Genomic DNA, 25,796 nt, shown 5'->3' with positions numbered 1-25,796 from the left:
AATGCATTGAATGTGGCAATGCATATGCTTCTAACGTATTGTGACCAATACTTATTTCAGAGTGCATCTTCAACTCTCCACTGTAGAGAAAAAAAAAAGATTTCCACCATTTATGTCATAAAATAAGTCAAAATCATTTAATAATCCCTGTTTTAAATTTGAAGAAAACCATATGTTTTCAACTTTTACATTGGTAAGTATTAATGACTTTCTAGTATTACCATGTAAACCTAAAGCAAACATTTTATTAATATAGACATATTTTCAGAAACATGACATTAAGTTGGCCCATTAGATCAATGGCTCTCAAAGTTTCTGAAATAAAATAGCACAATTGAAAACTATTTTTATTTACTTTAGTTAGAATGAAGAATGAAAAGTTAAAACTTTTAATTAAAAAACAATTATCAGAAAATATGAGTATTATGGAAGATATTTTTACCAAATCTCTGTTGCATCTTAAGAATTTGCATCAAATACTTAAGATGCAAATACATCTTAAGTATTTGCATTTATTCATTGCTTGAAAAAAAAAACAGAATTTTATGAATTAAAGATATATAATTTTACTTAAAGATATGCAAAACAGTTTGCTTTCACATATTTTATACAAAGTTTGCAGATTTGAAAGGAATTTACCATTTCAAAAGTAGCTAGCTAGAGAGAATTTTGCTATCCACTAGCCGTCATCTTTTGACGCAAGTAAATGTGACAGAATGAATCTTGCTCACTTTAGAAAAAGAGGACAACTTCAAAGTTAAATTAGCAGCAAGGATCCTCAGTTCACACTTTTACTGTTTATCAAAAAAATTGACCTGGAGCAGATGGTGCAGCCTGTCTTTGATGACACCACAGCACAGCACCCTCTAATGTCACTTCTCTGAAATACCAGCCTCAGTCTGCCCTGCAGGACTAAACTATCCCCATCTGCCCGTCTGCTGGCTGCAGGGCAGTTTGGATCTAATCCAGTTGGTAAAGTCGGAGATCACAGAGACAGAGAGAGAGAAAAAAACCACAATGACATAGACGGTGGTTCTCCTGCACAACTGCTCTGATGTATTCTCAAAGTCTCTTAATTTTTTGATCAGAATTTTGTGTAGCAGAGACATGTGGGATCATTCATTTCACCTTCTCAGGTTGCCATTTTTCCTCTTAAATACTTACGCAGTAAAGTAGCTTCCTTATTTCGGAGTCAGGCTTTGGACGAAAAGGAAGAAAAAAAAAAACCTCCAGGTCTGAGCTTGCAAAAAGCGATGGTGACGGATAAGTATTATGAGGAGTTTCCTTCTGCCTCCTTTTGGGATTTGTGATAATCTCTTTCAAACTGAGTTATAGGTAGATTACCGTACAACTTGTTGTAGGTCAGGATATCCTAAGTACACATGCATACATACATACATGTTTATAAGTTAATTTATTGAGTTATCTCCTCTTCACACTAACCGATGTCTAGGTATTTTTGTATTTTAAGATCTGTTTGGTGTCTTAAAATGATTCATGACTATGAGATTCTTCTTAGTCCCTCATGTGGAGAATCTTATTTAATATTAGTGATGATTTAAGGAAATAAGCCCTTAGCAAAACTTTCACGATGGAGAAAGAATAGAATGTTTTCCTCTTTATTTGATAAATATTGCAGTTTAAAATTTCTCACATCAAAAGTAATGAGATAAATACCTACAGTCCCAGTAGGGTATCATTATTCTTCTGGGCTGTTTCATATCAGTCTAATCTGACTCCTGTGTATTTGAAAAATAAAAAAGAATAATGTTAATTCAGGCTGGCTATTAAGCCTATGTCCTGGTTTTACTTTCACTATGAATATTTGATTGCCAAGTGATTTGATATTGATAAATGTTCTTGTAAAGAACAATATCTAGCTATTGCCAGTTTGTATGTTAACAAATCAGAGGCTAAATGACTACGCACTGTCATTCACATTCCCGTGAAGCCACTCCAAAGAGGCATCAGACAAGTGACTGAATGGATGCTGGGGGTCTTTTCTGGTTTAACAGCAGGTCAGTCAGAGGTCCTCAAAAGTCCAATTAGAATAAGAAATTTATATATGGACCATGACCCTGGTGTAGCTTTGCTCATTGGATACATACCATTACTAACTTAGCAAGCTCCCAGTGAATCCATAAAAATCTTTAAAGTTTATGAATTACTGTGAAGCATAGCAGAATTTTTATGTCAAGATTTATCTCCACAGGGATATTGCAGAAGATGGTTTCACATGAACACAAACTGCAGCTGAAGTTGTTGTGAAGGTTGCATGAATATATTTAAATCAACCCTACGGTAAAGATTATATAATGAAAGGGTACAGAGAAACCGCTTACCCCTTCCGTGATTAGTTGATAATTTAAGTTTTTAAATATGCTGTAAAGCCAAAAATTGCTTGTGGCAATATCAATTTAAAATAAGAAAAGGAGGGATTTTTTAATGTGTGCACAATGAAAAAAAGAGGCACTGCATCTAATTTTCCTTCTATTTTATCTGGACTGAATTAAATAAAGCTTCTTCAGATTTCAAAATGGACACAAAACAAATTCAAAAGATTTGGTCATCAATGTTCTCTAGCTAATGCATTTGCAAATTCACCACTGATGATCTTGATCTTACTTTCATTTATAAAAATATACTCGTGTTTTACTATGACTGTAGGTTTTCAGTCAGACCATGAAAACAAAAATCAGTTCAGACTTAAGACTGTACTATGTAAATATAAAAAAAAAACAATAAACAAATCAAACTACTTATGCCAGTTGTACGATATAAAGGTGGAGGACCTAAAGCAGGGGTCTCAAACTCCAGTCCTCGAGTGCTGCTGTCCTGCACCTTTTAGATGTGCCTCTGCTGCACCACACCTGAATAGAATAATTAGGTCATTAAGGCTCTGGAGAACTGATCTACACAAGGAGGAGGTAATTAAGCCATTTCATCCCAGTGTTTTGTATCTGTGGCACATCTAAAAACTGCAGGACAGCGGCCCTCGAGGACTGGAGTTTGAGACCCCTGACCTAAAGCAAAGCAAAATTTGACAGTAGAAAGTTAATTTGTGGCAATTAGGGGTATATTTTTAGGGGTATGCAGCATCTGTCCTATCACTTTAATGTTCATTCCTATAGCATCCATTTCAGTTGAATGCACATGGCCAATTATGGGAATTAGTAGTGGCATCATTTAGTAACAGAGCAACTTTTTCCTTGGTGAGGAGACCACAACATTAGCTACTTTACTAAGTAAAACAATGGTGACGACGGTGGTAGTTGTTCACCTGGTAATTGGTGGGTTGCTGCTTCAAGAACCCACTCTGTACGTCTCGGTTGTTCTTGCTTAATCGCAAGTGTCCACTTCACCCACCTTTCCTGCTGGTGGGTCAGACGTACCAGTGGCACCGCTGGATGGAAGCCTTGCTTCTGTCAGACTGTCCCAGGACAGCTGTGGCTAGAATCCAGCAGCTTGCCACCATCAGTGTGTGAATGGGTGAATGACTGAATGTAGTGTTAAGCACTTTGGGGGCATCTGGAAGTGATAAATTACTATACAAGTACAGGTTATTTACCTTTTAAAACTGGTGAGGCATAAAATCTGTGCATTAGCTTTTACAACTTAATAGCTCAATTTGCAGTTACACTTTAAACTTGGAAACATGTTCCAGGTAGATGCACATAGAAAATGTCCCATTATATTTAACTTGAATTTAAAAACGATTATGAATAATTCAAAGAATAACATGATTTTACAATAAATACTTTACCTGAAAGGCCAACTTTGTGAGGCGTCTGTATGAGTCAAATTCTGTTCCAGCGTGAAAACTTATTCCAGCTGACAAATTGGAGACTCTTTTCAAGACTTTTCATTCTGGCATTCAGTCCCTGATCCCTTTTATTAACAAAACTTTCTGCAGTCTGCAATTTTGACTGGTATTTTTAAGATTTTGATTGACTGCAGGAAACGTTTATTTGAATGTCATTATGCACGTGTCTTATATGGTGTTCTGATAGAACTAGTAGAGACAGTTGGTCTCTGAATGCAAAAGTATTTCTTTCAGCATTTTTCTTCAGATAATTGTATGATGAAAAAAACTTTTTCCTTTCAGTCAGCTTACGAGGTGAGGAAGTGAACGTAATACTGGAATTTCCAGACACGTTTCAGATGTATAGCACATTTTTTATGTGATTGCTTGGTGACCTTTCATTGCTTTTCTTTCTGGTGAAAAGCCACTTAAATTAACAATCTTCATTCTGTTGGGAACAACATTAAAACTGCACTTGTGTCTTTTTTAACTTCAAACATAGTGCTCGTGCAGCTGCTAAAGATAAAGAAAAAAATCTACTTTAGTTTGTGAATAACTTTTAGCATTTTCTTTTTAGGTCATTTTTACATAAAGTGCAGCACCAAATTGGAGAACTGATGCATGCTTGCAATTGTTACTCTCTGAACAAAGAAACAGATTAGAGATTTATTGTGGAATGTGACACCAATTTTGGTGTTCCATACTCATGACAAGAACAGAGTGAATCTGCATCATGTAAAGGGATTGAAAATACCACATTCTATAAGTACAAATGCAGATATAAAAACACTATGACCATACTGCCACGTTTCACTGTTGAAAGTCAGCGATGGCAGTCATGTTTATATATTTATTCTTAATGATATTGTAGATTTTTCATCTCTCTTGGATATAAAATAGACAAAAATAATTTACTATATTGCTCAGAAATTTCTAAAAACATTTCCAGGTGGTCACAACATTAAATAATCAGCAACATTCTGGAGTTTTTGCAAGTAAAACACAAATAGCAAAATATGTTGATTTTTATCATAGACTACATAATTACGGGTTCTTTGATCACCAATATTTATCTGTAAATGTCTTCAGCAACACTTTGGAATGACCAGGAATCTCTCGTGTTTAACGATTAAAACAAGAATAATAACAAACAACTCTGTTTAACAAAAAGGGCCATTCAGTGTTTTCAAGAGATGAAATTAAGAGTCGAGCATAACTCGTATAAAATTCTCAATTTGCTGGAGGCATTCATTGTCTTTATCTACTATAGCCCTGTCAGTAATAAAAATCTGGTACTAGTATTCTCTGTCTTATAATTCTCTCAATAAAATATGATTATATGTCCAACCACCTGTCAGTGATTGAAGCTTTAATAGCTGAGGCACACATTTCAAGTTGATTTTCTTAACATATGTGCAAAAACAAGAGAAGATGAACAAAAGGGGATTTCAGTTTGTAAATGACCAGTCATAGTTTTGTCATAGGTATGTGCAGATTGTTCCAGGGTCCCATCCACAGTTCTTCTTCATCTGATATTGTGCGGTCACTGTGTTGTGACTCCAGTGTTTCCCTACTACTGTTGTGGTTGTCGACAGATGTCTCTTGCTCCCCGCTGACACACTGCCCGCTGTCAATTATGGCCTTGGTAATACTGGCTTTGGACCCAAAGGTTTTTAGATTTGTAATGGTGGATCCCAAAGAGCCACAAGAGGACAGAGTGTTGAGGTTTACGTCTTTGTTAGAATGTAAACCCGAGCTCGTTCCATCCTCCGTGTTGTTTTCTATAGCCTCGTTGTCTACAGTAGGAGGGGGTTCCTCGTGAGTCACACCTAATTTGTCGAGTCTTTTGAAATGCTTACTTAGTCGGCACGGAGAGCCCATTTTTAGGTTGTTTAGATGGGCTGGCCTCCTGGTTCGAACGATAGTGCCATTCTGCGCGAGGTAGATATTCCCATTGATGTTGCTATGACTGTTGGGCAGTCTATTCTGTTGACTCTCTGTAGTGCTTTCCTCTCCAGTAGAGCTGGACTCGTTCTCCCGATCAACCACAAGTTTGATCCGTTTCTTTCTTCCAGGCTGTGAAAAAGAAAATTAAAAGGTCAAAGTCAATGCATTGCTTTTTTTTTTTTTTTTTTTGGAAGATAGAGCAAGTTGTGGTTAAAAAAAATACATAAAAATGCAGGCATAGAAATCAAGTTCTCACAGCACAGCAATCAAACAAAAAAGCGTAGACTCTTTATTGAGGCTTTATGTTTCCATTAAAATCAAAAAGTATGTGAAAGTATAGGTAAACGTGGAGTGGTAGGATGATCTTGGTTTTATGCAAAAACTGAGAACAAAAACATGGATAACAGTTTCATTTACGTATTTTAATACAGAAAATCAACAAATGTCCCTGCAATTGTTAAATTATTTCCATTAAATAATCATGGTATCACTAAATATGTCTACCCTGTAAGCATGGAAAAAAATATTTTTTTTTTAGCCAGCTGATTGGTAATGTGCAATAAAAATTCACAAGGCTGGTGCCACATGCACACAATGGTTTTGGTAAAAAAAAAAAAAAACATGCCAGAATGGGGATTTTAAGAAAGCTCAGGTTTTGGTGTGCTCATGTGAATTGGAGATCTGGATAAAAACTAAAAAACAAAAAAACACACTACTGATTTTTAATTTTAGCATCATAATAATGAAGAGGTTTTTGCGTTCTCCCCTTCTATATGCAGTGGAATAGATAGACTGGATATTTCTTGAAGCAGATTTTTTTTTCCCGAGTAAAAAACAAGTTCTCATACTATACGACATCAAGCAAAAGTTAAAGAGCATATTGAGAAAACATCTGTCAGTTAACAGTGAGAAACCATTTTTCAGTTAAGTATAATATTAACATTCAGGGAAAACTGATATAAAAAAGAACATGTAAAATTATACTGTAGAAATAGCACTACAATATTGTACAAAAAAACCAAAATTATGAAAAGCACACAGAGAACATCAAAGAGAGAAAAAAGTCAACGCTAGAAAAAGGAGAGTCAGACTCAGATAATGTGCAGTAGGAAACCAGCTTTTCCCCTACTCAGGGAAAATGAGAAAAAGCAGACATTTGAAACAGTCCGTAGAAGCAAGCAATATTTTTCACTCCCATGCAAAGGTAATTGATTTTATTCACTCTTACTTCACAGGGACAATAAATCTTGCTAGAAGGCCGTTGAGCTCCCTTCAGATTCTGAAACACCATCTGATGTTTCTTCAGTGCCTTCTGAGCCCTTTGATGCACTGACTGAAGATTTATCAGATGAGATGGCGTCCTCGTCCACTTCAGTGATAGGGGACAAGCCTCCGTATGTCTCATCAGAGGTGCTTCTGATCTCAGGACTATAAGTCTGACCACGGTAGGGAGCAGAGGGTCCTGGGCCTTCAGAAACTACACTAGATCTTCTTGATGATGATTCATCACTGACCTCACTCGCAGAGTCTTTGCTCTCATCAGCAGTCCCAGATTCTTCCTCATCCTCACTCTCCTCTGTGATTGCATCCTCTGAACCATGGCTCAGGAGAGACTTTCGAGAACGTCGACTTCCGCCAGTGGACTGGGAGCCAGCAGAACTCCCCTCACTTCCAAGGGAATGCTGGCTGCCAGATGAAGATCTTTTACTCAGCTCTGAACCGGATGTTTTTTTCTTGCTGGACCCCCAAGATGAAGACCGTTCACTTCCTGACCCTGAACCTGACCCTGATCCCGATTCTGCATCACTAGCTGTCCCTGTTCCTGACTCAGCTTCACTGAGTTCTTCGCTGGACTTCTCTGAGGATGCTCTTGTTGAGCTTGTTCTCTGTGTTGATCTCGCACTTGATCTAGAGGAAGATCTACCGCTTCTGACACTACCACTGCCACTCTCACTTGCACTTTCACTACCTTTACTGTCAGTCCCACTAACAGTAGTGGAAGCGCTGCTCCTTCTGCTGGCCTCAGTAGCTGAAGATCTTATAGAAGTGCGTGCAGAAGATCCACTTTCTCTAGTGCTTTCAGACACCTCTTCTTCCTCAGACTCTTCATCTGAGTCTTTTTCTGTTGCTGAATCCCTTTCTGTACTCGTTTCCTTTTCTGTTGCTGTTCCTGATTCTGTTTCCTTGTCAGAGCTGGACTCTTCATCAGACTCTGACTCTTTCTCTGTTTCTGACTCTTTCTCTGTAGCTGAGGACTTCTCAGACACTGATTCCTTTTCTGACTCTGACTCTCCCTCAGTCTCTGATTCTTTTTCACTGCCTGAGTCCTTCTCTGTTTCCTCATCCTCTTCAGATTTGGACCTGCTTTCCTCATCAGAATCACCTGGCTCTTCATCAGGCTCTTCCTCTGAGTCCACAGTGCTTTCATTTGTGTCATCTCTATCCAAGTCAACTTTAAGATAATCTCTGTCAACACTACTTTTCTCAGAGGATTCTTCATCAGAGTCTTTCTCCTTACTGCTTCCACTTGCACCTTCTTCTGGCTCACTTTCGGTCACACTAATAGATACTTTAGACTTCCTTTCATCCTCGCTGGCTGCCTGCGAAGCCTCCTCATCTTTCTCGCTGCCTGTGGCTGAGCCATGACTCACACTACTCTGTGACTTCCTCCTGACCTGCAACTTGTTGCCAATGGTAATTCTCTTTAAAACTTTGCTAAGCCGGCTGCGAGCATCCGACTTGCTATCTATTGGCCCAATAACTGCCGGTCTGTCCGTAAGACTATCCTGGCTGTCAATACGGCGGGCTGACATCAGTTTGGCATAATCCTTGTCCTTCTTTCCAGCGCCAAACATCTTGAGCATCTTGGCTTTCTTCCATGGAGATGGGCCAGGAGGGCCGGCATCAGATGGTTGCTTTCCTCCCTTGCCGGCTGCCAGGAGTTTGCTGAGTTTCATGACAGACTTCAGTCTCTTGGCAGCCTTAGAAGGTTCACCTTCCTCTGCTGCCTGAGGTTGCACTATTTCATCCTCTGGTGGCACGTCCCTAAAGGCAACTCTCTTTGGTGGACCTCTACCTCTCATGCCACCCCGGCCTCTGCCACGGCCCTAAGACAATCATATTTTATTTAGGAATCTTTGTAATGATATAACCAGGGTATTGTTGTGTCACACACTGAATACAATTTAAATGATTGGGTATTCACTGCATATTAATGGTTGTTTTTGCTAATACCATTAGTACTTAAAATATACAATATACAATTCAAGGATCGGTAATACCTCTGGGCCATGTGGACTGTAGTAATACCCATCATCCTCCATGATCACCTCACCATATTCATCATACATGGGTGTTATCAGCCTCCTCCGACTCCCATACTGAGGAAAGTCATATCTGAGAAAAACAGACAACATACATAAATATATGTATTAAATAATGCTCTGCATTGCATTTAATCCTTGTTTATTTAACCGTTCCTTTAATAAACCATATGCAGAAATATCAGTACACAACTTGAAAATGGAATTGCCCCTAGACAAGCGTATGCAGTGTTTTGCAAAAATACCAACCACAAATTTCAATGTATTTTATTTTGTATGTCACAGAAACAACACAATGTACCCTATGGGTATCTGAGATGAAGAAAGGAAGTGATGAATAGTTTTAACAATTTCCCAAATAAAATTCGGAAGTGTGCATATATATTCAGCCTCCTTACTCAGTGTGGGTGTAGGATATTAATAAGCCACCAGAGGGGGAGAATGATATAAAGCTAATGCACTGAGTGGCTTAGCTAATTTGACACAACAACACAAAATAACTGCGGGTAGGTCACAGTGTTTCAATTGAAGCCCCCCTCTTACATAACATTTTTATAATATCTAGTAATGCATGATTAAACAGCAAGATTAAAATGCATCATTAAATTAGTGACTGGGGTGAATGAGAAATAGTCATTTAATTTAACTAGTATGTTTCTTGACATACACAATCTGCATTGCACTGCAATAAATTTATAAACTTATCCACGTGTTCTTCTAAATGTTGTAATGCAGGGCAATGTTAAAAAAAAGCAAAAGAAGATTAAATATATTGTTAGAATTTCATCAATGTGTGCAAAGATTCTTTATATAAATTATTTTCTGTTGGATTCGCTCTGCAAAAACCATGATCCAAGACAACATAAAGTTTTATGACATAGTTCCACAGTCAGCCTCAACCCAAACCCTAAACGTTGAAATACTGCTTTCTTCAGTGGCACTGTGATAAATTCTGTTTACATTTTCAGGATTATTAAAAATATAATGACTATAAATCCACACTCCTAAAGATCCTAACTAATGAATTTTATCTGCACAACCCAATGGGTAAAACAGCTACAAATCTCACTAAGGAATCTACATGTAAATACTTTGAATAAAAAGTAAAATACGAGTATATTGCTTATATTGTGCTTAACTTCGAGGACATTCTGCATCACATTACATTTAATCTAGTAGATTTTCAGCAGATAAACATATGCATGACTGTACTTTCCCATGTTTAGTTGATATGTAAGATATTTAATATCCAAAATTAAGGAAAGGGCTCGTGGAAAACAGGCCACTGGCTGTCTGTGTTTGTACAACCCTCTCAACATTTCATGTTCCCTGTGAAGCCCAAACTGCTGATTGCTGGATTAAAAGCTTATCCAGTAGGTAAGTGTTCTCTGCAAAAATAAAAACATCAAAGGATCCACTTTCATCTACTGTCATTTGTAGTTTTTACAATAAACATGAGGTCATATCACTGGATACATGCAGTGACAATTTCTTGTAAATGGATGTCAGTGTGCTTTAGACACTATAATTAGGATTGCTAAAGGTGACTCATAAAATAAGCTAGAGCGTAATGACATTGAGAATTACCATAAGCATAAGTTAGATCTCCTCTCTTTGAACTAAGCTTGTAATGTGCAAAAGTTCCTCTCTGTTCTGATAAAACTGCAATGTAATTCCCAAAGTGGTGCAAGTCAGCTGCGACAGGAGCAAGCTGACTAATGAATAACAATTTCGCTGCAGCAGCTTCGCCTCCAATTGACATGCTTTTCCTCTTCAGGCCCTATGGGTCATGTAAGACGCAAGCCAAAACAACCTGAATACAATAAAATAAAATATGCTTTCAGAGGTGTGAAGACAGCATCCAGTTAAACGATCTTGTTTGGTTGGAGAAGAGTTTGATATGCAAGCTCTGGGGGTATGGAATGCAAAAGTGGGATGAAATGAACCATACTTCTGGAAAACATGTGAAAATCATCCCCGCGTCTCCAAGAAAGACCTTACCACGAAGAGACTTTAAGAACATTGTTAAATAAACTAATACAGTATAGTCAATGCTCACCCTTGGTCATAATTATAATAGTCCTGTGCGTAATAGTCTTGGCCTGGGTCAATGCCCGACTCCATGGAGAGTTCCTGTGTTTCAGAGAGAAAGACACAGAAATTACTCAGCATTCTTTAACTAGAGAGCTGGGAGACAGGAGGAGCTCAGTAAAGAGTGCGTATACAACAGAAGGAATGCAGTTCCTATGAATTAGGGAAAGCAGGGGAGTTTCTACCTCTGGTCTCAGAAGAGATGGCCTCAGCAGTTGTTGTTGCTGCTAAAGGTTAGTGCAGAGAAAGGGTAAGGCAATGAAAGTGAGGCATAGCCAGGAAAGAGACAAACGCATGACGAATTTCCAGTTTGTAATGAAAAGTCAGAAAGCCCTTTTCATCTTTGTTTACAAATAGGCTTATTTTATAAACCACTGTGGATAAAGGTTAAAACACTAATAAAATAGAAAGGAATGAAAAGAAATATTGTCACTAAGCAATGTGATTAGGAAATTGGACAGAAATTAACATTAAAAACCTTAAACAATAAGAATCAATATACATTTTGAATCCTGATATATTGTTAGGTTTTTAATTAGCTTTTTTACAATCAAATATGCTTTCCCGTTTCTGTAAAAGATGTAAAAAAAAAGAGGAAAAAAAGGTAAAAACTACCAATTGTTTAACACAATTGAAATCTGGTATTTTAAATTAATTTATTCATGTTTTATACAGTAACAACACCATCAAATGAATTGCATGCAAGAAGATTGGGATATAATTCACCACCAGACACCATTAGAACAAAACTGCTTACCTTTCTGCCAGGGCCACGCCTCCTGAGCAGCACAGAAAAAAAAAAAAGACATCTGACTATTGGGTGACAGCAAGATTTAAAGTGCTTTTAAATATGAAATTCTAAGTCTACATCACTAGTGTATTTATTTTCTGCAGACCAGTAAGGAAGTTGCAGCTTTACTTACTGTGCATTTTCATCTGTTTAATGAGAGTTGCAGATATTGTTTTCAAAAGGTTGCAAAGTTGTGATGCTGATAAAAGCAGTTTTTTTTCCAACATCACTATCTCAATTAAAAAGAGAGAAAGAAAGATGCAGTGAATGCAAACATCAAAACAGAAATAAGGATTGTAAAGGGAGACTCGGTGTTTAAATGGTCATAGTGGGGGATGCTGCTGGCAGACATAACAGAGACAATACAATAAGATGCTTGTGGTCAGAATTATTAATTTATAGATTTCTATCATGATACTACCAAAAGCAACAGCAATCCCTCTCCTGGACTCTTTCTTTATCACAAACATCAGCTGTTAATTTTTCATGTTAACTTGAAGTGAGCTGATCTTCAATAGTCTATCTGACATAAAATAAATATTTCAATGCTACTTTTGAGAACAATGGGCATCTGCAGTGGCATTAAATAAAAAGTCACAGAAAAATAGCGAGTAAACAAATCACTCCATTCAAACCTCCAGCTTGTCAGGGCAAATAAATAATGATCACTTTTATGCTCTTGGATATATGGCCAGGCAATGATGTGAGATTCCTCAGGAGAGCTGTAATCTGTTGTTATGGGCAGGGACCATGGGGCAGGGACAGGGCACAGCCATATGCCACACCTCCCAGGCACAGCTGATGATGGGAATGGGATCTGATTGATGACCTGTTCGCTTGGCTGCTACCCGTTGCTGCTTCATACTACATGAAGAAAAATAACCCAGTGAACAGCCTTAGGAGGTCTGCACACAAAGAGACTTGGTGGAAGATAATAAAGCACAACGAGTTAAGAATATTGACCTAAGTACCACATTAAGACAATAACTTTGAAATTATTAGATTATATTCTACTGTAGAGTTCACAAATGAGAAAGTTAATAAGTCTTGTTAAGTTAGTTTCTTTATAAAAATAAATAATTTAGCAAAATTAAGTAAACTGCTAAATTAGCTGGCAGTGGAGCTGCCTGTGGTTATATGCCACACCTCCCAGGCACAGCTGACTTATCTCTGGCTATATGAGTTTTTTAGACAAACAAGTTCCAAATAACAGACCACTAAAGATTAAAAAACCACAAACATGGGGAGAATGTGGTTGTGGTCACCCTTAAAAAATTGCTGGCTGCTCCACTGGCTCCCTCAGAAAAGACCAAATGCCCTCTTAAACACTGAAATGGGCATGGTGTCATTTTGACTGTTTTACAAAATGACACTAGCGGGAAAGTGAAAAAAAACAAATCGCCTGGTGGTTCCGGGATTTTCCTAAAAATTGTCAATTTGAATAAAAATAGAATACATGTAGTCTGTTAAGAACAAATAAATGGTGCCAAAGGGAAGATCAGTTTATTGGTGGCAGTGGAAAATAAAGGATGGGACTGTGTGGACAGTTGTTGAGCCTGCTGAACATCCAGCAGGCTGCCACCTTTCCTCCCTCCTGGCTGAATGGAAGAGAGAAAAGGTGGCAGAGTCAAAATATACACATGAAAGCTGCCTTGCCTACACCCTAGGCAAAGTGAAAAATCAATGGTTGCATTCACAGCTTCACAGTGGTTGAGGTGCATCAAAATATTGCGACTGTTTTTGTGTTAAATGATGTTAGGTGTCCTTGAGTGCCAAGAAAGGCACATAGAAATAAAAAGTATTGATAGTATTATTGTTATTATTATTATTAACTTCATGGTGACAGCTCAAGTCACATGCCGAACTGAAAGGATTCTTTGTCCTATAGTATATCCGAGGAACACAGAGAACAAAACATGTAGACACGGACAGTCTTTGGTGGGAAAAGTAGAGCTTCCAGTTCTTTCAAAGAAATTTTATCCTGAAATAGATTGAGATCATTAGATTTCTTCGTTTTGCTAAGAATGAAACCTGACGTGCATAACTTTTGCAAGCAGACTTGAACAGCCGTGTAGAGAAAACTAAAACTCCATCACCACCTTATCGCCAACGCTCACATGCCATTCCCACAGGTGTCCACTAGGTGGCGCATAAAGCAAACCTTTGAAAGTGCTTTCAGTACCCTTCAGTACGGATACAGCAGCAAGTCTTAAGTGTTGATGAAATCCTACCATCCAAACAGGAGCTATGGTCACTACCTGTTCCATTGGGAAGGATTGGTGACGACGTTCTGTAGGCTTTGGAACACATCATGTGTGGTTATGAATTGTTAGTGGACACCGTTTTAAGTTTATATCATGCAAAGCGAAAAAGCTGGAGGAGTTATCAAAGAAATCTAACTTTGCTCCATGGAGTGGTGTTAAGGTGGTGCCATCAATCTACCACACTAATGTGTTGTGCAATGGTAACTAATGATGCACCAAAAAATTTGGTGCAAATCTGGTGGAGATGTATGAGGGAGATGTAGCTGTAAATTTTTTATCATATAGTCACTGTTCTCCAAAACACACCTTATTATGATAAGTATGCTAATACTGGTTTTGTTGTCACACAAAACACAACTTCAACTGATCCTTTGCAATTCATAATTCTGAATCATTTTTTGAATGGATTTAAAAAACTATACTTTTCTAGATCAGTTAAAAATAATCAATTATAACCAAAAGGAATTAAAAAATGATGACAGAATGCTAAAACATACTATCCATTCAGATTCGCTCCACTTTCAGGTTGACAGAAACAGCATGTGAGCTGATAGTCTCTTTAAAAAAGAGATTACCCCATGTAGTGAACACGGAATACAGAATTAGCTAGGCTTTGATCTGCCCATCAGGGGTAACATATGATGAATCAAACATTACATTGGTCTGGATGTGAGGTATGCTAAGTCCATTTGCCTGGGGGCATCACAGATGAAACAAAAACAACAAAAAGTAAGTGGGAGAAAATAAAAAGTGGAGAAAGTAAAGAGGCCAAGTGCAAAAAGGATGGAATTTAGAACAACTCAACTGCATAAAAAATATTCTAAAAATCTAGTAGGGACTGCTGGAAACCAAAAACAAAGATTACCTAGTAGAAGCCAAGCATTAGAGAGATATCTGCGAAGAGAGTCGAGGGTAAGTAAAGGAGAAAAACACAGTCACAGGGTCACAAGAATAGGAGAGGAAAAAAGGAAGAAAGCACTTGTTGATAGTCCCAGAGGCAATGGCTTTGAATAACAATTGATTAGGTCTCCAATTAGCCTTTTTTTCATTGAGCTAACATAATAGTTACTACTTTTTCAAGCTGAGAGGCTGAGATCTCCAGGGGAATGTGAAACGAAACTTTTTATCCACACAAGTAGACATATTTCCACATTATTTGTGTGTATTTGTGTATATTATCCAGTTGTGTATATTGCCCATGAGACACTATTTCTGAGATTCCTACAGCTCTGCAGTTTAAAATCATTCATTCCTGTATGTATTTTGAAGCAGCTGCAGATAATTACATACTCCAAGCGTCTTCAGGGACACCACCGCATCTTTCTGAATGTGGTTAAGTATAAAATATCTGACGAACCTTACTGAATCTATGACCTATTTCACAACTTGGCATTCACTAAGGGTAATTAAGAGAAAACAGATGAAATATAGTAATAGCGTAAAGCACAAAATTAGTTATACATTTCTATAGGAGGCATTTTCTAACGTAAAATTCCAGTATCAAGAAACATACATGAGAACTGGGAGCTGTGAGCGGCTTGCTAGGGCCTAGCCTAGAGCTTATATGATATAAAGTAACAAAATGTGGCTGTGAAATATTAATACTAAGATGGTTAAATGAAAAAAAAACACCTTTCTAAGACCACAACCTAGATAATATGTTAATGCCAGTTTATTTTTAACACTAATATCAAAACCTTTCAAAAAAATCAAACATTTTCATTTTCCTTTTGAATGTCTCTTGCAAGCTTTCAAGCATATTACGCAGGTAGTACGGCAAGTTTGTTAACATGTTCTTGGCAAGTTGCTAAAATTTGTTAAGCACACAAAAAATAAGTAAAAAAAAACAACATTTTTGTCTAAAAAACTGTCAATTGTTTAAAATATTAGACATGAGTCAGATACTGCACATAATAATCCATACAAACAATATAAAAATGACAGGCATAGAGATGCAGACGTGAAAGAAGATATGAAAATAATAATAAAAAATACTAGAATACTGTGGACTGAGAAGAATTGAGTTCACCGAGTTCTGCAGGATCGGAGCTGTTTGTGTTCAGTTGGCTGGTTGGCTGAAACTCCTTTGCACTGTCTGATTTACTTGGTCCATTTTCAGCACAGTTCAAACTTGTTGAATCACTTTGAATTTCACAGCTGGTGTCGATTTGTTTTGGCGAGCTCTGCTCATCACCTGGATCAGAGCTTTGCCATTTGTTAGCACCATCTGATTCCTCAGTCGCTTGTGGCTTCTTGTTAAACTTGGGCACCTTGCAGTTTTTGTCTACTTGGCTATAAAGGTTGGCAACAGATCGCTCGATGTCAGCCAGATTCTGGATGTTCTTCAGGATTCCTTTCAGCTCCTTTTTCCCAATATCGTTTTCTGATGAGGTTAGAGGAGGAGGGTATTTTCGCTCCGACACTGGACGAAGAGAGGATATAGGTGGTAGAGAGGTCGGGACAAACTGGATCACTGGTCGTGGCTGGTTGCTAGTAGGTGAGGGAGGAGGAGGAAGCGGTGGGGGCGGTGGGGGAGCGACTGGCTTTCTAAAAGAAGGAGGCGACAAAGGATTGGTATTCTGAGGTTCATCAAAGCGGGGAAAGGAAGGTGGATTGGAGCAAAGAGATGGTGGAGGAGATGAGGGTGGAGAGGGTGGAGGAGATGTGAGTGGGGATGGTGGCCGCGAATGTCGAGGAGGAGGGGGCGGTGGATTTTCTGGTGGATCCGGTATGATTTCGACAGTGATCTGACAGGGCTGCACTGTCATGTAGCTGGAGATGCTTGAGCTGAACTTTCTCAGAACAGGCGGCGTTGGTCTCTGGTTTGATGGGGACCATGAAGGATTTTTCTGCGTAATGATAATGCTTGGGGGCACATCTCTGCCGACACTCATGGGGCTATGAGGGTTATCCATGATGGAGAGCAGAGTTTCTGAGGTCAGCTCCAGCACGTCATCGCTGTCCATATCTCTGATAAGGATGGAAGAAAGGGAGCCAATCGAGTCTCTGTTTTGTTTATGTTCTTGAAAAGCTTGCTGCTCAAACTGCCTGGCCTGCTGACGAACTGATAACTTAGACTCCATGCTGTCACTCAGGTATGGTCTATCCATACTCTTGAGATTCTGTTGGGCTCTTCTGTCTGCTTGGAGAAGCTGCAGCTCCCACTCATTTTGGTCCATAAGACCTTGCCTTCTTGACACATCGTTGCCCTGCAGCCCTCTGTGAATGCGAGCAGGCATTGACCAGGCACACCCTGACCCGGCTGAATGGGAGGGAGAAAAGGCAAACCAGTTTTCATTTGGATTCTCCTCCCTTGCAAAAAGAACAGGACTGCTAAGTGGGCTGCTGTCATCATACACAGGGTTGTGGGTGGTGAGTGGATTTCCATCAGAGAGATAAGTTACGTTGCTCTCTGATTTGGGCAAGTTGACAAGGAGTGCTCCGTTGCTGTGGGTTGCAATGGTGCGATAGGTGAGGGTGCTAAAAATCCTCTGATGGTTGGTTTCCTCAGTGGCAGACTTTTTAGCCCTATCCCAGCAGAAGTTGAAGGTGAAAAGAAAAAAAGAACTTAAAAGAGGTGAAAAACAGCAGTGGAGGGGTGAGAATGCAGAGAAAGTTTGAAAAGAATAAAGCAGCGGTGCTATTCAAACTAAGCTCATTAGTATTGTGACAGATTTTAAAAGCAAATCATTTTGCTATAAAAGTCCAAGTTCACAAATACAACTAGTCAACCCACCTGGGCTATTGCCATCTGCACCCTCTTCAAAGTTAAGAAGGCAACTTGTCTACATAACCAAGGTTGCCAAGGTTGGTTGATTTTCTGTGCATAATGACCTCTTATGCTTCCTTGAACAGGTTAGGATCAGTGTCTGGGCTATACAAAACATCTACATTAGAATATTTGCAAAAAATATTCTTAGATAATAAGAGTTCAGTCTGGTCAGTTCTGCCTATTTTGAACTCCTTTCATAATGAGCTGTTTTAGGGCCTCTTATTCCAGCAGACATTAAAAACTAACTAACATGCTGGAGATCCGCTTGGGTTGCTAGGTTAACAGAGCAGTGCTTCTTGTTAGTGACTTAACAATTAGGGAGTTTTTGACATCATTACTGTCTAGAAAGTTGGAAATATAAAGTAGTACGTGCGGATAGTAGGTCCACCTTGCCCTTCTCACCCACACCAACAGGCAAGGTGGGCAAAGTCTCCTGTCCATGGACACAAACAACAAGACTGGGTGGACCAGGAATCAAACCATTGATACACTGATTGCAGGGTGAACTCCTACCGCCATTTCCACCATTGCTATGTGAGAAGAATTAATCAATTTTATTTTGAATGTTGCTTTAACCCTAAAATTTGTCCTTCATGGGGGTTTTGTTGACCAATGTCCTTAAACAGACCTCTGAGATCTTTATAAAGTAGTTGGTTCAACTGGAATTAAAAGACACTCAGGTGAGTTCAATTTAGTAACTAGGGGAGTTCTGAAGTCCGTGTTTAAATTTAATAGGGTTTTCAGAGGAAAGACCATGTATTACAAATGCATGGTTCACTTTTGCCATCCCATTAAAGTATAATGAAGTTTGTGACTGTGATGTGACAAAATGTGAAAAATTGTGTATGCTTTTGCCCTGTGATTTAGTTTTAGTCTGACGAGGTAAAATCCTCAAAAATATTCAAAATAGAGCACCATCCTTTGGATGGCTTTAAAAAAAACAAGACAATATTAAGACTGAAACACACTGGGTTTTGCTAGAAATAGCTAATGAAGCACAAGTCCATACATCTGCATTTTCAAAATCAGTCACAACACAAGGATATATGGAGAAATATGAATATAAGAAATGACATAAAGCAAAAGAGTGGCCTAATTGGATGGGAGAGAGGATGGATATCTTTAGAAGTGCACTACTACAGCTAATAAAGCACATTCTGATTCTCTTGACATACACAAAAGAATAAGTCTAAAAAATACCAACACATGGTAGTGCATGAAACTACCACTCCTTCACAAAGCTCATTTAACACTGACGCAGAAATCATTCAATGTTAAGAAGAAGCCCGGTATTAAGATAACCTCTGCACCAAAACATATTCTTACATTTTTTCAATATGCATATCTTTACCTAAAGCTATAGGCGACAGTGGAGACGAGGGAACAGCTGTTAAGTGGTAATTACTCACAATATTCATAAAGCTCACAAGGGAGGATTACTTACTGCAGTCTGAATCCAGAGAGACAAGAAATGATGGGAATACAAAAACAGACAGATGGTAAGAAGACTAATACACAAATGTGAGAGGTGTTGATGATGAAATAAGGGTACTCAAAAAAAGGTGTGGGAATGTAGCACATCTCTGCAAAGAGACTCATTAGTAGTGAGGTTTGTTTGACTTAGACATAAAGGACATATAGACTTTGTTTTTTCTTTTGTTTCTGAAACATATTAGGAAAAAACTCCAGAAATGAATAGTGCTATCTAAAAACCCTTGCCTTGTTTTCTGTAAGTAAACTTTATGTTTTTCAAAGACAAATAGTAGCATTACTGCCAGAAATATTTCATTCTACTGCACATGCAAACAGCTACATTCAGCACACATGTGAACTCGAACAGCAAGTATTAACACTGCATTATACCCTCACGGCCGTGTTTTATTGTGGGAAATTCAATTTTGCTGATGGCATAGTACTCTGGACAGACATGGAAGCTAAGTAAGCAGTTGAAGCACTGTGTGTATTAATCAAAGGAAGGTTTATAGCAATTTATGAACTCAGATACTCTTACCTTGAGAGAGGGTTTTGCAAAAATGCATACACTGTCATATTAGAAATACATACATAAGCTATTTTGTTTTATCGCCAGATGTTCTGTGTCAAGTATAGAACTTGGATAAGAAGACAAACGGCACAGGGGTTCAGTGATGCAAAGAGGCATCTACTATTATGTCATGGGTAGCAGCGACATTTCTCAGGTTAACATCTAGAATAACCAGCAACATTATTTAGAAGAATGCACTAATGCTTAGAATCTGAAACTGTAGTTGTATAAAGCAGGAAGGATAAAGCCAAGACAACAACAGAAGCTTTCATTTCAGAGCAACACCTCTGAGCCAAACCTCAGTGGAAGAAAATCTGCACAACTAGATAAAGTACCTGCACATCACTGTAGTTAGTGGGATGTGCGGGACAAGTGACAGACTCCAAAGGGACATAACTCACATGCTGCTGTCGCCCAGCTCCTCATAGAGGTTAGCGGTAGGGGCAGCGGCTGGAGCTGTTTTCCCTCCCGGTGGCAAAGCCATCTGGATCCTGGCAGTTTTGGCACACTCTGCTTGCCGCCTACGGAAAGTGTTTACATCCACACAAAAAATGATAAGCAATTCACATTGCAATGCAGAACAGAAAGACACAACCTGGAACAATTAAAACACAAAAATCTTTTATACATCAAATGCGGTTTTGGTGAATCAGTGATGTTACAGACAATGGTGTCCTGTTCGTTGCTCAGCTGCCAGAAGTAAACCGTTTCCATTTTCGAGATCCACTTTTTTCCCCTTCAGCAATAATGCATGTTATTGACAAGTTTTAAGGCCTATAGTTGTATTAGGAGAGATTTCTGGAATGCCTAGTGTGACAACTAATTATCATTTTCTTTTAAGTCAATGCAAAGCTTGCTTTGAAATTAAAATTCTTTGGACTGAATTTTAGGAAAGACACTGGCACAGCATATATTGAGAAGAATGAGTGCATATTTTCTTCACTTACCGGTACATCTGGAAAAATACCACAGTAGCATAGTTTTTTGCCTCATATGATTTTAACTTCCTATTTGTTTTCCCAGAAACTACAGTGTTTCTATTTTCTCACACTTTCAGATAAGTTTATATGTTGAACCTAAATAGGTTCGACAGCCCTTTCACTATTTTCCAAGGCATTTATTTAGTCACAAGAAAAATATTGCTAAGTGGAACTTTCTGTCTGAGAACACAACAATAGACACAATGTTAGAATGCTTTAGAATGCATAAAGAAGCAGTGATGATAAACCTCTTCCCAGACCTTTTGGGTGAAAAATCTCCTCCATATTCACAACTGCTGTGTGTGCTTTTTAGAAGCAATTTTTTATTTTAAAAGAACGAAAGAGAAAAACTTTACGGTACACGCAGTTAAGCATAAATGATATGTCAGATCAACTATTTCCAACAGAACGATCACGTGTGTTGGCTTTGGGTTCATTTTCCATTTGAATTTTATCGGATTTTCTGCATGAGAAGAACTGTTCTGCCAAATTACCCATCCAGCCTGTAATCCACAAGTTGAGTCAGTGTTGCTCCATGTCGTCATGTCAGCAACATTACAGAAAGGTGGCACTAATGGGCAAACATTTTTTTTACGTGACAGTTGCAATATTTGGTCTAGGCTTAAAAAATGAAGAAGAATGGAGAAAGAAGAAACCTAAATTTCTATAACACACTGAACAGTGAATTTAAAAAATATTACTTACTCTTTGAATCTGATGAAAGTTTCCAAGAAGCAGAGAAAAGGAGATGAGTTAGACAAAAAGACACGTTAGATAGAATTATATACATTTGAATCACAAATAAAATCATGTTGAACCTATGTGGGTAATGTTTTCAAAGGTATTTTTGACATGTTAAGTAGTTTTTTGCTTTTAAAAAGAAAAAAAAAGCAATAAAGACCAACAATTAAAGAAAAAAAAAATAGACCCAAATTGATGTAAGCCATTAGCCCTGCTTGGATGACTGCAGGGCTCCCAGCTAAAGCTCATTTGTGAAGTGAATCTTGTATGCTTCATATTGCTTATTAAAAACAAAATTCAATTATTCCGCACGAGTAAGCAAATTGATGTTGTAAGTATTATAGTGATTTCCAGATTTATGCAGCATCAAATTATGTTGACAAACATCAATGAGAAAATTACATTGTAATGTCATCACCTACAAAGTGCCATCTGCCATGACAGTTTGCATTTCATCTCTAATGTCGCCATCAACAGCTTTCAGATGTGTTTGGTGCATTCATTTGGATGTGGACAACCAATCCACCCATCTGCCGTGAATAAACATTTGCCACACATAACCTTTAGAAGCACATCAACTTCTACAAAGAGAAGGAATGTCGCTCTTGCAAAAATTACAGCACGTCTACTTCACCAAAGTGGATGCCGTTTAAAAAAAACCCAACAAAAAACAAAGACGGCAAACTCTTGCATATTGCAGCACAACCTGGAAAATAAGGGGTGCAATGCCCATTGTATGTGTGCATCGGGTAGAGTTGATTAAGTAGAGCAAAGACGCGCTGCGACAATAACAATTGGCTGTAGATGTTTGTCGCAAATGAGTGCTAATTAATCAGCTTTCACAGAGAATGAGCAAGAGATTAGCCCAGCAGAGTGCGCAGTCAGCATGTCAGATGAAAGATACATAATCAGAGAGAGAAAGCAAGAGAGCTAGAGGTGGCATTGAAGCGGGAAGTGCTTCCCCTTTATCCACAACACTTCACAAGTACTCTTTTCAGTGAATTTGTTTGTGTTTTTCCTGGCTTTCCCTCAACAGCCTACAGGGTGTAGGATGTTAAAAACACATTGAAACATCAATTATAAATATCTGACTTGTCTACACAAGGCAAACCCTTTGGCAAAAACTGCAAAATGGCATTTCCCAAGATAGTTTACAGCCTTAACTGTTACAAATTTCCTTGTGAAATTCCTTCAAAAAAGACTGCTAAAAGTTTGTCTATTAATTTCACAAAATCAAGAATTGTGGCTGACGAATTTAGGCACTAACTGTTTGTAGGTGACCATGACGATGAGGATGGCAGGAATGCAGCAGAGGATAATGATGATGGCCAGGGCCAGAAGCGCTCCCTCTGTGTAGCCCACAGCTTGAGCAGCCTTCTTCACACTGGCCACAATGTCTGGTGAGCGGATCTCAAGGATGCGGCCACCCTCGCCCACATGTGGCTGGACCTCTTTATTGATCTCCAAGACATTGCCATCAAGAAACCTGGAAACAGAGAAATCATGACAGGGGAACAAGATTATTTATTGTACTCAACCAAATAAACAGCATTTCTTTGTGTATTCAAGTCTATACACAAACAAATGCTGTTTATTTCTTTGCTTTCACACAGTTGTTAACATAAGAGACTTACACTTACACATTTGGTTTTATACCCACTTTTAAAGTTTCTAGTTGGCCGATGTCAGTACATATCAGACTAACCACACAATAATCGTTTCAATTAATGGAGAAGAGTCAAGTTAAATGAAAGGATAGTTCTTTGAAAAAAGTGTTAATTTTTTTGTGACTCTGCACAAAGGTTCCACACAAGCAGGTAGTGCCTTGCTTTTTTTTTAACAACCACATTTTGTAAAAGTAATATCCAACAAATCCATCTATTTGTTGTCTATACAAGATTATCCTTGCGGAGTTTCAGGTGGGCAGGTGCCCATCTCCAGCAGTTCTTGAGCGAGAGATGGGTTACACCCCTGACAGCTTGTCAGTCCATCACAGGGAGTGCAACCAAATTATTCACAATATTAATAGTAAAGCGAGAATGAAAAAAAATAAGACTCATAAAACCTGATTGAAAAAACAAAAAAAAACTTAAGAGAATGCCAGAGATAACTATAGAAATTTGCTGGTCAGAAACTTAAAAGTAAAATCTTAGTCCGATCAATGATCATAGCTAAACACTACCAAGCTTTACTGACAGCAGCCTTTAAAGTGAGGAAGTTATTACGGTCAATATTAGTGATATGTAATAACTCAGAGAAAGGAGAAGAGATGCTATTGTAAAAGAAGCTGTGTTTGTTATGGAGACATGCCAGGTGTTAAATTAGGCTGTTACTATAGAGAGCTAGACCAGCAGGTGCTGGACATTTTACTCATTCACCATGTTTTAATTTTGCATTTCTGGTTGTTTCATACCCAGACTTTTTGGATTCAAGAAGGGACCCTCCATCATATAACTTTGTGCCTCCCTTAGAGATGTTTTGTCAGGCTGTAGAAAGATTGAAGAGATCTAGACCTGATCTCACTCATCACAGGAAGATGTCTGACAGTAAAGCAGTTCTGTTTTAATCTTTTGAGCTTTCAGCACGTTTCTTTTGGAACACAATGTATTGGAGATGTTGGCAGCCTCTGGAAATCTTTGACCTAAGAGAAGAGTCTGTAGGTTCTAGAAAAGAGCCACAGAAAATAATTTTTACAGTAATCCAAGTCTAAAAGGAAAAAAAGAGTAAGATTTACAATCCGTCTGACTTTATTTTACTTTTACTTTATTGTAAATTGAGCAAATGATGATGACTGATGCACTTCTAGAAATTAACACTCAAAATCCCTAGAGTTTGAGAAAAAAAATCTATTTTTATCTTCAAATTTTAATGTCGGTAACACTGACATTTAATATTATGATAACATAAAAGCTAACTGTGGATTTGATCAGACAAAAATATTAAAATATTTACATGAGCAAAATTTAACATCCATGGTTATAATCACTGCTTCAGTTTTATTAACAGACATGTAGCTAAAATAGCATCTATATTGTAGAAATATTATGTTGTTAAAGAAGCAAAAAGATAATAGCTTTCAAACATCCTCCATCACAAAGAAGCACACATGATGCCACGTCCAATTACTGTCATTTCTCTTTTTACATAGGTGGAAAAATAAGTCTAGATGAAGGTCATTAACTGGTTTGTGGCAATCAATCCTCTAGAGAGCTGAAATAGTTGTGAGTGTTGCATTCAAGGTGGAACAGGGACAGGCTGTACAACACTCGCTAACAACACCGTCTTTCTCCTTCTGTGACAAAGTCACAGCCATATAACATGCAATTACCCCTCAGCACTGTCAGACATGTGTTGCATGCATAAATAGCTTTTCATTTTGAATTTATATGGGTTTCTGGCTGCATTTAAAGGAAGGAGATGCTTATAAAACAGCACTAATGTATTAAAACTAGCTACAATCTCTTTTTATTGGCTTCACCACCATTGCAACTGATAGTTTGGTAAATGCCAAAAAAGCAGCTTACAAAACACAAGTAATACCCTTCACTTGGCTCAAAGTCCTGTCTTGTCTCTAGTGCTCCTTAGATTGTGAAAAGTACACATGTATTTTTCAAATGAACTTAGTTTTTTTTGTCTCAAATGTGAAAGATGGGTTTCTTTCAGCATAAAAAAAGGAATGACCATCAACAAGGATTCATAGAAATATACATGGATAGTATTAGACTGATCAATATGAACTATGCAGGAAACTAAAAAAACTGTTTCATGTGTAAATGCTGTGTGACTACTACATGATGAATACATTATATTGTAAAATTCCAAAATGCTTTAAACCTTAGAATGAAAGATTAGTCGCTGAAATTCTTAGTGACAAAGCTTCTGACAAACTTCACTACGGTTTTATTACGTAACTGAAAATGTTAAATATTGGAACTCAAGGTGTCACAATCCTGACCACCTAATTAGCTTGAAGCACAAGCAAAGATTTTCTGAGCCTTTAAATAATCTTTTAGTCTGGGTCTGTTGGTTACACACTCATGGA

At 38.0% G+C, this 25,796-nt stretch overlaps 1 protein-coding gene across 9 annotated transcripts in view; it reads right to left on the bottom strand.

Moving 5' to 3' along the window:
- Nucleotides 1-4,454: 4,454 nt before the first annotated feature.
- LOC102234462 (protocadherin-15-like) overlaps nucleotides 4,455-25,796 on the bottom strand; it is a 175,772-nt gene continuing 154,430 nt past the window's right edge. For 4 of the 9 annotated variants that reach the window (XM_023327529.1, XM_023327528.1, XM_023327532.1 and 1 more), the window contains 8 exons: nucleotides 23,022-23,240; nucleotides 21,719-21,727; nucleotides 20,435-20,554; nucleotides 11,921-11,942; nucleotides 11,349-11,390; nucleotides 11,132-11,205; nucleotides 9,031-9,145; nucleotides 6,379-8,856 (listed from right to left, as the gene is read on the bottom strand). In XM_023327529.1, coding sequence (XP_023183297.1) covers nucleotides 7,000-8,856; nucleotides 9,031-9,145; nucleotides 11,132-11,205; nucleotides 11,349-11,390; nucleotides 11,921-11,942; nucleotides 20,435-20,554; nucleotides 21,719-21,727; nucleotides 23,022-23,240 — 2,458 coding nt within the window. In that variant the 3' untranslated portion in view covers nucleotides 6,379-6,999. Of the gene's footprint in view, nucleotides 5,879-6,377; nucleotides 8,857-9,030; nucleotides 9,146-11,131; nucleotides 11,206-11,348; nucleotides 11,391-11,920; nucleotides 11,943-20,434; nucleotides 20,555-21,718; nucleotides 21,728-23,021; nucleotides 23,241-25,796 lie in introns of those variants that run through there. The other 5 variants (XM_023327534.1, XM_023327531.1, XM_023327533.1 and 2 more) reach the window with 5 other exon arrangements.

The sequence above is a fragment of the Xiphophorus maculatus genome, chromosome 22 (assembly GCF_002775205.1).
Source record: "Xiphophorus maculatus strain JP 163 A chromosome 22, X_maculatus-5.0-male, whole genome shotgun sequence".
Taxonomy (NCBI): domain Eukaryota; kingdom Metazoa; phylum Chordata; class Actinopteri; order Cyprinodontiformes; family Poeciliidae; genus Xiphophorus; species Xiphophorus maculatus.
The sequence above is the reverse complement of the archived record's forward strand: the minus strand, read 5'-3'. Positions and strand labels throughout refer to the sequence as shown.